Genomic DNA, 16,311 nt, shown 5'->3' with positions numbered 1-16,311 from the left:
CGCAAAAGCAGGCAGTTGAAGATCACGGTGCAACATTGGAGAAAATCTGTTGCGAAGAAAGACACATTTATGTTGTTTTTCTAGCATGATCTAACCTTGTAAGGAGATAGCGCCACCCAGCGTCGGTTGTGGGGCCGAAGACGAAAAAGCCCGAGTAGCGCGTGCGGAGACGTACGGCGGAGCGGATGGAAGAAGATTACGTGTGAGGGAAGAGAAGAGCGCGGTCGGCGTCGGACGTGGACGAGTTCTGCTGGCTCCCCGAGTTTTGGGCTTGGGCCTCAGCCGCAAACGTCCGGGCCACCAGACCAGGACATCCGTCGTCGAGACCCTCAGTCACCAGACCCAGGCGCCACTCTTCTCCGTCCATCCGTCAGCTTCTCCACAAACCTTTCTAATGGAGGATACCTCGGCGAAAGCATGTTTTCGAGGAATTTCCTACCGGCATCAAATGCGTTGTCACTCCCTCTATATCGATATCACCGGTCATTCGGTCAGCGACCATTTTGATGATCAGTACAAGGCGAAGAGAGTTTGCAGTGGTCGTCTGAGGATTTATGGCGGGTTCTGTTTTCGGAGATGTAGTATAAAACAAGAGGGGCACTCCGCTTAAGCGAATAAGTTCCAAAACAACTCTGTCAAGGTGGCTGCGCTTACTCTCAGTGGCCAGAAAATATCGTTTCTCGAAACGAACTCTCACGAAGGAATTGAATCTTTGCCCTCTCGGTAGTATACTAATCAGAATGTACCTTGTTTCTATTGCCTAACTAACAAACTTTTTGTTCTTGTCTCTTTTTTTCTTCGTTCAGTTCACTTTATACGTTGCACCGAAAGTAAGGTGAAAAATATCGTTAAGTAACATGTTTATAGCCCCATCGTCATGGAAGTCGTATACAATATGGAAGGCACGCAGTTGGGAGCGTTGTAACTGTCCTTATTACTTTTTTCGCTCATAAAGTTTGTGTACGTTCTCCTTTGTTTTTCTTAAGAAGGCCTTGTCTCGCGTCCCAACTCGCGTTGTGCCATGTCATCGCTTGGCATAGCCGTATCTTTATTTCTTCTTGGGGAGAGCATGCTGGTTAATAAGGGGCAGAGGTATGTGCCTTTACCGCATCAAATGAAAAAACAATGAATCTTGTGATCCTATTTCCAGATGGTGGAAACCCTCCCTCATACTGCCATAATGAAATCCTCCTTGCAAGATCCGGCCCTGCTTTGCATGACAGGCGTCAGAACAGACATGAATCTCGAAGAAAAAACGGCGACATACCTAGTCCACTTCAAAGGTCTGAACGGAACTCAAGAGTAAGTAGTCAATGAAGATATATCCATTCCATCTCTGAAATAAAAATGCTTGTGGCTGAACAATTCACAGCAATTGCTGAATCTTGAACACTTTTCCGACTTCGTGAAGTAAACGTCGCGTCACAGCGCAACGAGTATGCTAGTAACCTCATTTACTACGAAAATAATGTCAATACGAGCCTCGTCTGTCGAGCCAGAAAGATGGACAATGATTAATATATAGGGGTACCTGTACCTGGAAGTTGCATTACGACAAAGGACTTTTTCAGTACACACGACAGCTCCGGATAATATTTAAAGGTTTTGACCTGACGACCACTTTCCATTCCTGGAACACTCCTGCCTTAGTGGCAATGGAGCGTTTGCTCAAAATATTGAGGACAAGTGCAAAACCTCAGGTGGGAAGCCACAAAAACACGGTGATTCGTCCTACATATTACGTCACAGTCAACCGACAACTGACTTCATGGATGCTTAACAAATCCCGTTGTCAGGTTCAACTCCCGTGAGCAACTATTATAACTTTGGTCCTTATTTTACAGTTATAGCTAAAAAAAGACCGTCAATTTTTTAGTTCCTCAAAATCGGAGACCAACTCAACAGGCGGGTGCTTCGCCACGTCGCGTACGCGAAATGGGCTCCAGAAATCACCCTGACAGAGGTCATAAAAAAATACTGTTTAAAATTGTGTCCTCCAGAACGAAAGGCCGCCAGCCTTCAATATATGCTATAAAAGGCAAGAAGAGTGAAAATGACCAACCAAAGCGATATGCGAAATGCCTGGATTGCAAAAAAGTTTCCCGTTGACAAGAGTAATGGTGATGATGATGTAGAACCTGTTGTCACGTAATTACTTTCCTTCAGTGCAATGTGAATAGCGTAATGCCTCCTTTAGTTTCAGGAGATTAATGGCCCATGGCCGCATTTAAGAGCATAGCAGCGTTTTTCGTTTGTTTATCGGGCCATTGCAGTGCCCGAAGCATCGGTCTTTAACGACTTTTGGCGCTCTTCAATACGCATAAGCGTTATATTGTTTATTTTTTTGAATATCTCACAAATTGAGCACTCTACCAAACAATTCAGTTGTTTCGCCCTCCCTCCCTGATGTGCTCTTAGCTCGGCAACCGTTGTCGGCAGTCTCATCGGGTTATTCATCTGTGATATTCTATTGTGCATTATTGACGTATATATTTATTGCAATATTTCATCTTATTGCACAAATTCTGCTAGTGCTGCCGATTTTTCTATGGTCTGATGCTATGAGCGCTTGCCTTCCTTCATATATTTTCTGAGCCGCCGCGGTGACTCAGTGGTTACGGCTCTCGGCTACTGACCCGAAAAATGCGTGTTCGATCCGGGCCGCGACAGTAGCATTTCGGTGGAGGAGAAATGCCAGAGACCCGTGTAATATGCGATGTCAGAGCAGCTTAAAGAACCGCAGGTGGTCGAAATTTTCCGGAGTCGTCCACCACGGCGCCCCTGCTAGCCTAAGTTGTTAAGGCGTGATACAGGTCGATTACGTTTCTTTATTAATGAAGACATTTCTCTTCAACAGTTTTATATGCCCTATTTCAAGAAGTAGAAATACTACAGTTTTGAGTACGGGTACGAATTTTACTGCACACAGGATATTCGGCACCAGATTATCAATTTTAAAGCTCAGTCCCCTGCACATTTAGACATTTCAAAAGACTACCAAATATGGCACAAATAGTTTCTGTGACCCTTGGAACGGGGGCAAATGCCCTCATAATATCCTCGTTCTCTGAGCCAACATTGACAACTATTCAGGCGGTTGTTCGAGACCAATATAAGTCTAGCTTCATCAAGAGCTTCATGGTTGCTGCGGGAACCATCTCGTAGGCTTCAAATTTTCACAATAATATACTTACTTCCTACATGACAAGATTTTCGCATGTCATCTCTGAAAGATCCGTAGCCTTTTTCCTTATTACAAGTTACCATTTTATACTATTCGTAATATAAACATAGTGTTTTCACCTCGACTACTCTTCTATTGCTTGAGTAAATCCTGTGAACATGACTATAAACGCGTTTCCCAAGAAAGATTGCGTCAGCGTCTGGTGATTTTAATCCCTACCATACCGTTAGCGTGAAAGTATGCTGTGAAAATTTATAAAAGTATGAGAATTCTAGTATGTAAAAGTAAACATTTTACTCTGAAGAAAAGTACATGAGCTTTGTTACTCGATAATCTAAGTTTATTCTTCTTATTCATATGGGAAATGTTTGACATTGGCAGGCCCATTCTCAATTCCATCGTTGAAAGTGAGTCAACTAAAATGTCTTATAGGATAGGATTCGTCGAAGCGGCCGCGATATATGAAAAATTTTCTTCTAACCTTCTCGTCGAAATATTTTTTCATCGCAATTTTTACAGGGGGTTTGTAACCTACGATTACACAAGGGCGAATCCTGATGTTGCCAACCAGGCTACACTCGTGGTGGATAAAGGTAAACGAAAATGCACCCCCACTTCTCCGTTAGTGTCTTCCAGTACATATCATTCACAGAAGCAACCTACTTTCTACCTCTAAAGAGACATAAGCTCATAGGAATGTGGATATTTATTCCTGTTTGCACCCTTGTTCCTCGCACTCAGGTCAGCCCCATAATTTCTTCTTCAGAATGATATGCAGGTATAGTTCTTCAGACAAAAAAAATCGACCGAAAATGAAATTCTTATTGCGTGCAGGAAATCATCTACACGAACATATTGCCACGTTGTTGTGACGGCAGTCCGGCGGTCACGAAAACACGAACAAGACTTGGAAACGGAGCTCTTTATTTGGGCTGACTTGCGCCCGCAAAAGAACTGAATAACTCGGCGGCGGCGTAAGCAACAACCGTGCTCGTCAGTCGTCGAACTACGAATGCCCGCTGCTCGTGGCATCGTTCAATTTAAAGCCGGCTAGGAAACTTCGAGATAACAGGCCGAGATCATCTAGACTAATCTAGAGACACGTAGATGCAGCTCTTAATGGCTGTGATAAATCGAGATTAGTCCGGGCGCTTCTCGAGTCACGAACAAAAACGATAACACCCTTTTCCTGCGGCCTTGCGCGGACCCTATAGGATACGCGGCATTACCCCCCTCTCAAAGAAGCATCGTCTCGATGCTTTAAAATGAAAATAAACACGGAAAATGCAAACTTCGAGTCCTTCAGCGTTCATAATACTGTTTAAGGCGTACGACATGTACGACTTCCGGGCGTGTGCGTCGTCACTGAGATGCTATCGTGCCGTCGGGGCTGACTTCATAGTCGAGGTCACCGATGCGACGGAGAACCCTGTACGGGCCCAAGTGGCGTCGAAGATACTTTTCACTCAATCCACGACGGCGAATTGGCGTCCATATCCAAACACGATCACCCGGCTTGGAATGCGTGTCTCGACGGCGCAGATTGTAGCGTCGGGCGTCAGTGTACTGCTGGTCTTCAATGCGAAGCCGCGCAACTCTTCCGGCTTCCTCGGCGCGATGAAGGTAGGCGGCGACGTCGAGGTTGTCTTCGTCGGAAACGTGCGGGAGCATTGCGTCGAGTGTTTTCGTGGGCTTCCTGCCGTATACCAGCTGGAATGGGGTAAACCTGGTTGTCTCCTGGACGGTAGTGTTATAGGCGAAGATCATGTAGGGCAGAATGGTGTCCCACGTCTTGTGTACGGCGTCGATGTACATGGAGAGCATGTCTGCGATGGCTGTGTTCAGACGCTCTGTGAGTCCGTTGGTTTGCGGATGATAGGCAGTTGTCCTCCGATGGCTTGTCTGGCTGTAGTTTAAAATGGCTTGCGTCAGCTCCGCTGTAAATGCCGTTCCTCTGTCTGTGATGAGCACTTCAGGGGCGCCGTGTCGCAGGAGAATTTGTTCCACAAAAAATTTAGCGACTTCTGTTGCGGTACCACAAGGCAACGCTTTTGCTTCGGCGTAGCGGGTCTTGTAGTCGGTGGCCACGATGATCGCCTTGTTACCTGATGATGAAGTCGGAAAGGGGCCGAGAAGGTCCATCCCTATTTGCTGAAAGGGCTTAGTTGGCGGTGGTATGGGGTTCAGGAGTCCGGCTGGTCTAATCGGAGGCGTTTTGCGTCGCTGACACTCACGGCACGTTTTCACGTATCGGAAACGTCGGCAGCTAGCCGCGGCCAATAGTACTTCTCCTGGACGCGGTGCAACGTGCGAGCAATCCCGAGATGCCCTGCAGTCGGCTCATCATGGCATGCCTGCATAATTTCTTGCCTGAGATTTTTGGGCACCACAAGAAGATGCACTGTCCTGTTGAGCGCGAAGTTCTTCTTCAGGAGGACGTTATTGTGAAAGACGAAGGACGACAGTTGGCGCTTGAACCCTCGGGGAGGCGATGCGGTCTTGCCTTTCAGATAATCAACTAGGCTTTGGAACTCAGGATCCGATCGCTGCTGCTGCGCGAAACTGCTGGCGCTTAGCGGTCCTAAAAGCGTCGCCGTCTTCCTCTTCCGGTGCTGCGTCGGCGGGGGCTCGCGACAAGCAGTCTGCGTCGGAATGCATGCGGCCAGATTTGTAGACTACAGTTATGTCGAATTCTTGAAGGCGCAGGCTCCAACGAGCGAGGCGGCCGGAGGGATCTTTAAATTGGCTAGCCAGCACAGAGCATGGTGATCGCTCACTACCTTGAATGGTCGTCCTTACAAGTAGGGGCGAAATTTCGACGTGGCCCAAATAATGGCGAGACATTCTTTCTCGGTGGTGGAATAGTTGGCCTCGGCTTTCGACAGTGAACGGCTAGCGTGCGCGATAACTTTCTCCAGTCTACTAATCTTTTGAACGAGAACCGCTCCTAAGCCCACACTGCTTGAATCGGTATGAATTTCAGTTTCGGCGTTTTCATCAAAGTGCCCAAGCACAGGAGGGGACTGTAAGCGGCAGTTCAGCTCTTTGAAAGCTTCCTCTTGCGGCGTTTCCCATTTAAAGGGCACGTCATCCTTGGTAAGTTCGGTCAAAGGTTCAGCGATGCGCGAAACGTCCTTGACGAATCGCCGGTAATAACCGCACAATCCAAGGAACCGGCGTATAGCTTTCTTGTCATTAGGCTGGGGAAACTCTGCGATCGCAACCGTCTTCTGAGGGTCTGGGCGAACTCCATCCTTGCTTACGATGTGACCAAGGAACAGCAGCTCCTGGTAGGCAAAGTGGCACTTCTCTGGTTTCAGTGTTAGTCCTGAATACTTGATTGTTTCCAAGACTATCCGAAGCCTTCTGAGATGGTCTTCAAAGCTTGAGGACAAGACAACAACGGCATCTAAGTAGACTAGACAAATCTGCCACTTCAAGCGTGCGAGCACCGTATCCATTACTCGCTGGAACGTCGCTGGGGCAGAGCAGAGGCCGAATGGCATCACCTTGAACTCGAAGAGTCCGTCTGGTGTGATGAACGCAGTCTTCTCGCGATCTCTTTCATCGACTTCAATTTGCCAGTAGCCGCTCTTCTGGTCCATCGATGAGAAGTACTTAGCGTTGCATAGCCGATCCAATGTTTCGTCGATGCGGGGCAGGGGGTAGACATCCTTCTTCGTAATGCTGTTCAGGCGGTGGTAATCGACGCAAAAGCGAAGGGTGGCGTCTTTCTTTTTCACTAGGACGACTGGTGCTGCCCAGGGGCTCCTCGATGGCTGGATGATGTCTTCACGAAGCATTTCCTCAACTTGCTTGCGGATAGCTTGACGTTCTAGCGGTGATACGCGGTAGGGGCTCTGTCGCAGTGGTCGGGTGTGTTCGTCTGTGACAATGCGGTGCTTGGCAAGCCGGGTTCGTCGCACATTCGATGCTGATGAGAAGCAATCGCTGCACTTTTGAAGAAGACTGCGTATTTGGTCTTGTCTGCTCCGTGGTAATGCTGGGTTGATATCAAACGTTGGTTGATGGCCATGGTCGGATGGTTCTACGGGTTGGTCGGGTAGGGCAAATACGTCTGTGATGTCTGCCAGCTCGTCGAGGAAAGCGATCGTCGTACCTTTGCTTAGATGCCGGTATTCTTCTGTGAAGTTGGTTAGCAACACCTGGGCTTGGCCATTTCGAATTTGGGTGACTCCCCTTGCGACGCCCAGTCCTCAGTCCAGGAGTAGCTGGGTGTTCCCCTCGATGACGCCTTCCGCAGTTTCGATGTCTCTAGTACCTATGCCGGCGAGGACACTCGATCGGGCCGGCACGCTCAATGCTTCGTCGAGCACTTTTAAGGCAACGTGATGAGTTGCGCTCGTCGCAGCAGGTATGGCTTTGTCCGTGGAAAGCTTGATCGACTTAGATCGAAGTTCAAGATCGCACGATGTTCATTCAGGAAGTTGATTCCGAAAATCACGTCTCGCGAGCATTGCTGTAAGACCAGGAAGGCTGTAGCATAAGTTCTCCCATTTACAGGAACTCTCGCGGTGCAGCGTCCTGACGGCGTAATAAGGTTACCGCCTGCGGTGCGGATCAGCGGGCCAACCCAAGTTGTTATTTTTCTGAGTCGGATTGCCAGTGGCCCACTCATGACAGAGTAGTCAGCTCCGGTGTCCACCAAGGTAGTAACCGCGTGACCGTCGACCATAACTTCAAGGTCACTTGTTGGCGGTTTTGTATTGCACGTTGTCTTCGGTGTACGATCTCGGCTTCGTCGGGCGGTGAGACTCCGGTGGGCGTACTCCGACATTACTTCTCTGGGCGGTGGTATAAGGCTCAAGTCTGGCCGCGTCGTCGTCGTCGTCGTTGGTGTTGTCGTCGTAGTTGACTCATGGTCTTGCGTTTTCGTCGATGGAGGATCTTTGTTCTTGCGCTCGGAAGCAACCTCACCTCCAGAGGCTGCTTTGTTCAGTTTAACCTTCGGGGGCTGGGGGAGCGTCCCCGCATCGCGTAACCTCGGCTAGGAGATGCAAAGCGCGGTGAAGATGGCGACGGGGAACGTGATTGGCGGCTCGGCGATGAGCATCCTTCTCGACGCAAAAACTCCTCAATTTCGGCTGGTGGCTGGCCGGGTCGGGGTCGTGGAGCGTCGTAAGAGAACCCTCGAATGCCCTGTGTTCTGTATGGGCAGTGCCGGAGGACGTGACCGGCTTCGCCACAGTGGAAGCTTAGTGGGCGGCGCTGGTCGGGAGTTCTCCACTCGTCGGATTTCCTCGGCTGTGTGCGACGCTCATATGACGGGCGGGTTGGGGCGAGAGGACGGCGGTCCAGCGCAGCGGACTGAGGACGATAGGGGCTTGAGTTCCGTCGTCGAGGTGCAGGACGGCGCACAGCTGCGGCGTAAGTCATGGATAGAGGCTCCTGAGGCTTCGGGGTGGTCGGTGTCACACCCAAGGCCTGTTGCACTTCCTCCCGGATGACGTCGGTGAGCGAAGTGAGCTGAGGCTGCGTTCCTATTGGCAGCAATCGTCGGAGCTCTTCTCGCACAATTTCACGTATAACCTCCCGCAGGTTATCCTTGTTAGCGATGTCCATGCAGCTTGCTGACAGCAAGCGCTGCTGGCGGTCATACTGGCGGGTTCTGGCATGAAGAGTTTTTTCCATGGTGGATGCCTCTTCGACGAATTCCGCGACGGTTTTCGGTGGGTTCCGTACGAGGCCCGCAAAGAGTTGCTCTTTGACTCCTCGCATAAGAAGCTTTATTTTTCTTCTTCTTTCATGTCTGCGTCGGCACGCCGGAAGAGACGCTTCATCTCCTCAGTGTAAATTGCAACGGTCTCGTTTGGATGTTGTATGCGAGACTGTAGCAGCTGCTGGGGTCTCTCCTTTCGCACGTCGTTCGTGAAGATCTTCAGAAGCTGCTCCTTGAAGGTTTCCCAGTTCGTGGGGCTAGCTTCCTCATTCTCAAACCAGATTCTTGCTGGTCCCTCCAAAGCGAAGAAGACGTACTTAAGTTTCGTGGCATCTTCCCAGTCGTTGAAGTTAGCCACACGGTCGAACTGTTCTAGCCATTCTTGCGGGTCGGCACCAGGCGAAGCGTCGAAGGTTGGTGGCACCCGGGGCTGCTGAAGAATGATTGGAGTCGTCGCCTGGGGAAAGCTCATTGTAGACGTTGCTGCTGGCTTTCGCTTCCGGGTAGGGTCCGGCAGAATCCCGAATTCAGTAGCGTCCCCTAGCAGGCGTCGGCTTGCGCGGTGGACTGGACTCAGGTCCTGCGGTAGATGACTCAGAGGCCTGGCGTCACGTCCTGTAGCGGGAGTCCGGAACATGAAAAGCTACCAAGCACCTCCACCAGATGTCACGTTGTAGTGACGGCAGTCCAGCGGTCACGAAAACACCAACAAGACTTGGAAACGAAGCTCTTTATTTGGGCTGACCTGCGCCCGCAAAAGAACTGAATCACTCGGCGGCGGCGAAAGCAACAAACGTGCTCGTCAGTCGTCGAACTACGAATGCCCGCTGCTCGTGGCATCGTTCAATTTAAAGCCGGCTAGGAAACTTCGAGATAACAGGCCGAGATCATCTAGACTAATCTAGAGACACGTAGATGCAGCTCTTAATGGCTGTGATAAATCGAGATTAGTCCGGGCGCTTCTCGCGTCACGAACAAAAACGATAACACCCTTTTCCTGCGGCCTTGCGTGGACACTACAATGATACGCGGCAATATAAACGAAAGACAAGCAGTGCAACGATAGGTTAACATGTTGCCAATGAACGAAGTCTTGCCCTTAGTGTTTCCCCCAAGTTCTGGTGATATGCCTTATTAAAAATCTGCAAAATTGGAAACTGCATATATTATTATGCATCACGCAAGCCTGCAGATTACTTCACCGTACGACAGGCTATCTACCGTTTCGCAGACGCAATAATGCCTCATCGACAGCCTCAAAAAGAAATTACGGAGGCCACTTAGGACTACTTACGTCGTTTTAATGTTTTTTATCGAACTCTCTTATGAGGCAGCGACACATTAGAATAGAGTGGTAAGGCAATGAATATAATAGGTTAACATTTTTTCGCCAAGAATCACCGCTGTTTGTGGCTTATTGTTTGCTTGTTCGCCTCGCAGTCTGGAAGGTCTAGGTTTAGGTTTAATTGTTTTATCTTCGGAAGAAAGTTTTGCTTTGCCTGGTGACGTTTGTTTTGGGATGACACTTTTTGTGGACATTGGGTTTCATTGCCGATGCGCCATGTAGTGATTTCGTATCAGTTACGTGTGCAATGATTGTAGAGGCATTTTCGCGCAGCATCGTCACTGATGTGATTGCTCGCATGACAGTTCGTGTGCCGGCCTCCTGATGAGCTGGGAAGAGAAGTTCCTGAAGCAGGCTAGATGTCTCTGCCAGAGGAAGGAGACTTCCATGCAAGCCACAGTGCAGCCAATCCTTACGTCAGCGCCACGTCTTCATACAGCGGCAGGATTAAAGCTTATTGGAGTGTCATAAGTCGCCATGGCCACGCTATTTAGCTAAAAAAAACATCGCTGCCAGGTTTCCAAACGCCACCCGCTAAATTGAAGCAGCCTTTTCGGGTGCCTCAGCAAATTCGGCCACCGTAGTCTGATGCGCTACCTGTATGTCCATGATATATTATTTATTTAACATCAGGTTTCCTTCAGTTATCGGGTAAGCTGAAGAAGTTAAAGGAGTTACCTACTCCTGTCTTTTCCTTCACCACTGAGTCAGTAGCTCTTTCCTGGCCGTAATTACACTGCACTGCGCCTCCTACAGACTCAGATTCGCACGAGCAGGGATAGGTTCCGCCGGTCATATCTTAGGCAGCATTACGGGATTTTTCCTGCCTTTTAGTAACTGTGGTCAACAGTTGGCGGTAAGGGGTACGGCAGTAAAACCAACGGAGCGTTTGACGAAAATACACATGCAGGTCAGCGCTTCTCCTATGTCAGTTCTCCTGCCATCTCGTGCGCATGGTGCCATGAGATTATCCGTATAAAACCAACTGGCCAACATCAGTAAGATAGCGGCCACCCGAAGCGATGTAATTCACACCATTGTGTCGCATGCAACTTATGACAACACAGTCGTTGCTGTAATTCTAAGATTAGGACACGCTCTTTGCGTTATCGTCCCCTATGAGACCATTCTTTTTTTCAATCCTGGTGCACGTGCCGCTCGTTGTTTATCAAAACGCTACAAATATCACTGCTAGATCAAACTCCTTGCGGCCACAAACGTAAAACATTTTAAACGAATGCATCAAGTGCAGGATTTTATCTTTTTTTTTTTGTTCTTCGTTTCAGACTACAACCACCCAGTGACCATCACGGTAGGGTACACGGACTATGAGACCTGCTTTATCGCCATTTTGCCCTTTTTCGACAAAGACCGTAAGAGCTTGGGTGGTATATTTACACTAGCTTGAAAACTTTATAAGGCTCTTTGGTGCTGTTTACATAGGCCTTTCAGTAGCCATCACAGATCTACAGACTACGAGGTAGAGCTGCTAAGCAGCAGCTACATAAACAAATTTCACACCGCTATTAAAATTAATCAAGCAAAAGTTTAAGGCTTTCCGTTTATGACCTTCACTTATGCACCCAGTAATCCATTCATTCACTTATAGAGGTTGCTGAAACGTGGTCCACAAATGTCAAAAAAATATATCTTTCACTTTTATTATCGCATAGCGCAAAGGGCATTGATTGCTACGGGTCATTGCGCAAGTTTACCGTAAGTTACCATCGTGTTGGTCAACTACCCGAAAACACCGCTGTCCAGCGCGCACTCAAAGTGAAGTCTGTCTGGACCGCAACGTCCCTCAAGCAGCAGACCACAAGCTAAAGCCATACGCGCTTGCGCACCGCTCATAAGCTTGTAGCGGAGTGAATCCGCTTTCCTCACCGCCCTTATGTGGCTTTGCCGTTACGCAAGGCATCATATGTAGAGCAGCCACAGTTGGGTCAGCATTGTCGCGGTCAATAATCTTATTTTCCACCAGACTACCACACCGCGGTCACGTAATCTGGGTTAGGGCTTAGTGGCCAGCCCCGCAGCAACTTCAGAATGCTAGAATACCACACTACACTAAGGGTTCCCACACTCCCTAATCTCTTACAGGCGACCTCGAGTTATCAAAATATATAATGCAGGCGGCGATTCTCCCCTTGGTCATAGATTGTTTTCGTAAATTTGAACACTCTGAGACCCTAGTAATTCTTTTTCAGAGTGTATGTTGCTACTTGAAGTAGAATTCGTGGACGATGTTCCTCAACGGTGCAACGACGGCTTTGCGAACGTCTGCGGCGATGGGTTTCCTTTCTACAGCAAGGATCTCTGCAACTTTTAGCTTGCGCCGTTATTGCCGAATTTAGACGCATTGCATTCCTGAGCCAGAGTGTAGTGTCTGAAGTATTTGTCAGTGTTGTATGGTAAAGTTCGCCGAAAACATCAATAAACGAATACAAATGCAAACTGCTTATTTCAACTTATTGGAATGCACAAGCCATGTTCATTCATCATGTAGAGTGGCCTTTTTTTGGTAATAAAATTTCCGGTGGTAACCAGTTTTATCCGTCATTTGTCCGTCAGTTCATTTCCAGCGTGTTCTTCGCAAGCGCCTCAAGACATGGCTTGAATGTTATTCTTCTTTCACGATCTTCCAGCGCTTGGTTACGTCCGAGAGAATTTCCAGCCGCAGGCAGTATGAAATCAGGCAGTATGAAATTGTCGTCTTTGTCCCATGCTCCTCTTCAGCTTCCCATTGCCTTCTGTGGTGCCTCAATAAGGGATGGGCGTGCCCGCATTAAAAACTGCTGGCTTGCTTTTTTTGGTCGTTAGCTCCGAAACTGAGCAATCACAGTGGACAGGAGCATGACACAAAAAAACGTGCTTGTCAAGAAACCAATTGAAGAAGCAAAACAACGTACACTTTTGCAAGGATCTGAAATGGCAAAATATTTTCGGTGAAGCCCCAGCTCTGGAGCTATCAATAATTGAAAATGTAGGTTGTATTATTAAGCTGAAATTACAGTAAGTAAGAACTAGGACTGACTGCCAAAAGGTATGCACAGAATGATAATTTATTTTTGTCTCTAGCAAAACCCGGATTATATTCTGTACATATCTTCTAAGGAACAACAAAAAGCACTACAATTTGTGATCTGCCTGGATATCTTGATTTTCACCAGTATGCGTCGGACGCGTGCTGCCTTTGAGCCACCTTTTTAAGAGTAAGTGCTTTAGTGATGGTGCATATCGATATCTTAAAGTAGAATAGTACGTTGAAAGAGTAGCTAGAGCTTTTACTGCAGCTGAGGAGGTACGTTTTTCGCGAAGTAGTACAAGCGACATACTTTGGAAGCTGTATTTTATCGTCGTCCTGACAATATCAAAAAGTTTTTAACCGATGATAAGGATTTTTAAATCACGACAATCAAATCAATTTAATAAAGGACTTCATATTAATATTTCCATTTTCGAAACAAGAAGAACCCTACTTTAAATATTTTGATGCTTATTTACAGAAAACAGAATACAGAATGTGGTTCTCCGTTCTTCCAGGTAAAGAGGTAATGGACATTAAACTATCTCAGTCTTCTATCGACGGTATAGCAGTATGACTCACAAATATAGACTTCAGTGTTGCAGATAGCAAGACAGGTGGTCGCTTAATATTTTACGGTGCTACACGGTCTCGATCACAAAAGAAACGACAAATCGAGCAGTTAGAAGAATAAAAATCATCGCTAACATGCATTTGGACTAGCTTATCGAGAACTTTTCTTCAATATCACTGTTAACGAAAGCGTCCATTTAAGCTTCCAAATAGTTAGTCGCTTTGTTCGATAGGTTTTATGCAAGCTTCATAAAATTGGTTAAGGTCAAGTTAAACATCCAGACAATAACTGATAACGGATGTTATACCGAGGCTAGCTCATGTGAAGACAGTTTTCGGAATTAGTATAAACAACATATTGAGAATGGTGCCTTCAAAGTGCAATATAGGGATCATAGTAATAAATTTTCTGCATGATAAGTGTACGAAAGAAGCAACAGTTTTACCTCTGGGTTTGATTGCTCTAGAATATCTTTCCCATTTCTCTCTCACGCAAATTCTGCGGCTAAATTGCTAAGCAATCCACTTGAGTGACGCAGGCATGTGTTCAAAACATTGAGTCAGGAGAAGTTTTTATGCGTTCGATCGTCTTCAAAAGCGTTTTGTAGCGTTTGCCGTTAATGTAATACGCTCCAAAACGACAGCTACTTCGAAACAAATCGAAGACACATTGGTGGCAGACCCCTGGTTCTTCGTGTTTTTAAGAAACGATTTTTGCACTTGTTTGTACCGTGGCGCATATGCACAACAATATTAAAGGTATAACTATAGCCTACTGCAATAATTGCTTAGACGTTAGCTCAAGCGAACACGAAAATAAAGATTTTTCATTTGGGAGCCATTTCTTCTTCCTTGGTATATGTATTTAACTTAGCATTTGAGACCCCGCATTTGTAATGATACACTTAAAAGCGTGAGGTCATTTATATTGTACGGAGCATTTTCTTAAACGGCCAAAACCATGAAGAGACACTGTAGAGGAGGACCTAATTTAACATTGGCCATCTACTTTACACGTAAACTTCGTACGCTGAGCTCACTAACCAAGCTTGCTTTTTCCATAGGCATCTACATGTCTATGGGAATGTGACGAAAGATTTCAGTTCGCATGCAAGCCGCACCCAGAATGAATTCAGCAGTAAAATAGAGCTCCACAGGCGCCAGAAAAAGGTTACAGGTTGAGAGTATTTCAAAAACAAACCATCTGCAGCGCTGCCCCGCGATATATTCGTCGAAGCTTTTCCTCTACACTCTACCTCCACGCAATCGATGCACCTTTGTAGCGATGACACTATAATTGGATAGCATAGATATAAATGGCTCGTTTGTCGGATGAGGGGCGGTAGTGTCGAACAACAACATAACAAGCACATCACATAAATAATAGAAAATGTTCATTGGTTTTTGGAACGTTGACATCACAGTTCCCGGGACATCTCCAGCCAGTCTGATTGGTGCTATCACTTTCTTCCCCCACTGATCATAGAACGCTTCCAATTGACTTTCAGACTAAGGACGTCATCACACACCGATAATGTGACTTGAGGCGCTGTCACCAAAGGTATATACGAAACGGTGCTCCTCTCCGAATCTTTTCTTTTCCTGTCAGTGCCATACAACGATACGTAGGTGGAGGTCACTACACCTGCACGCAGCGCCCAAAATTTCAGCGATGGCTTCGCCAAGATTTACCTTGAGAAGCTGTGTCACCAAAAGAAATACAACGATACTTGCTCGTTAACTGACAGAAGACGTCGTAATAACGCCTTCACTTATACTGCAACCTTCCTGTGAGTTTCTCTCTACATATCTGTATTACTTAAACTTTCGTGCTGATTCAAGGCTATGCGCAGACGTGAGTGCCTGAATTTGATGATCTACAAAAGTTTTGCCTTGTGGGTCACAGTGAAGGTCATGATTCGGGTGGGTAATTCATATCCGTAGTAGTATGAATTCCATAAAGAGAAAGGGCACTCGCATGCCTGAGTAGCTGTATTAGGCAAACCATTGAATTAGAAATCGACTTAAGGTTTGCAAAGAGTGTACCGTGTTTGCCAAAAGTAACCGAGCAGCCGCGACCGCCGCGAGAGTGGACTCTGAGACAGGCGGCGCGCTGCGGTCCACGGCGCTGCTCCTTGGATGCGAGTGCAAACTGGGTGACGTAATCCCTCTCTCTCATCCTCCTTCCTTGCATGATAACAAGTAAGCAGATAGTATGAACGGCTAACAATTTCGCGCCTTTGGAGTGCTGTCGTACTGAGCGAGGCCCCCCCTTAGGTGAGCCAGTTTACACTGACAGCCGGGGAGCAGCGGCCAACGCTCAAGATAGCACCACAGTTACTCGGCTGCAAGCCAGCTTCGGCTGCCCGCGCGTGTGCTCGGTTACTTTTGGCGCACACGGTACATTTCATGCCAATTACTCGTCCGGCTGTTTTCGTCTGAAGCACCATATTGTTAACTCTTACTTCTTAGACAACCGTTTCTGGGATTGCACATAAGGG

At 47.3% G+C, this 16,311-nt stretch overlaps 1 protein-coding gene across 2 annotated transcripts in view; it reads left to right on the top strand.

The window, feature by feature from the left end:
* Positions 1 to 16,311, top strand: part of LOC149360568 (uncharacterized) — a 68,809-nt gene that overhangs the window by 29,149 nt on the left and 23,349 nt on the right. For both annotated transcript variants that reach the window (XM_089572400.1, XM_089572399.1), the window contains one exon: positions 1,151 to 1,302. In XM_089572400.1, the coding sequence (XP_089428526.1) occupies positions 1,151 to 1,302 (152 nt within the window). The remainder of the gene's footprint in view (positions 1 to 1,150; positions 1,303 to 16,311) is intronic.

Source organism: Amblyomma mixtum, chromosome 2 (genome assembly GCF_055824585.1).
Source record: "Amblyomma mixtum isolate Tamu chromosome 2, ASM5582458v1, whole genome shotgun sequence".
Taxonomy (NCBI): Eukaryota; Metazoa; Arthropoda; class Arachnida; order Ixodida; family Ixodidae; genus Amblyomma; species Amblyomma mixtum.
The sequence above is the reverse complement of the archived record's forward strand: the minus strand, read 5'-3'. Positions and strand labels throughout refer to the sequence as shown.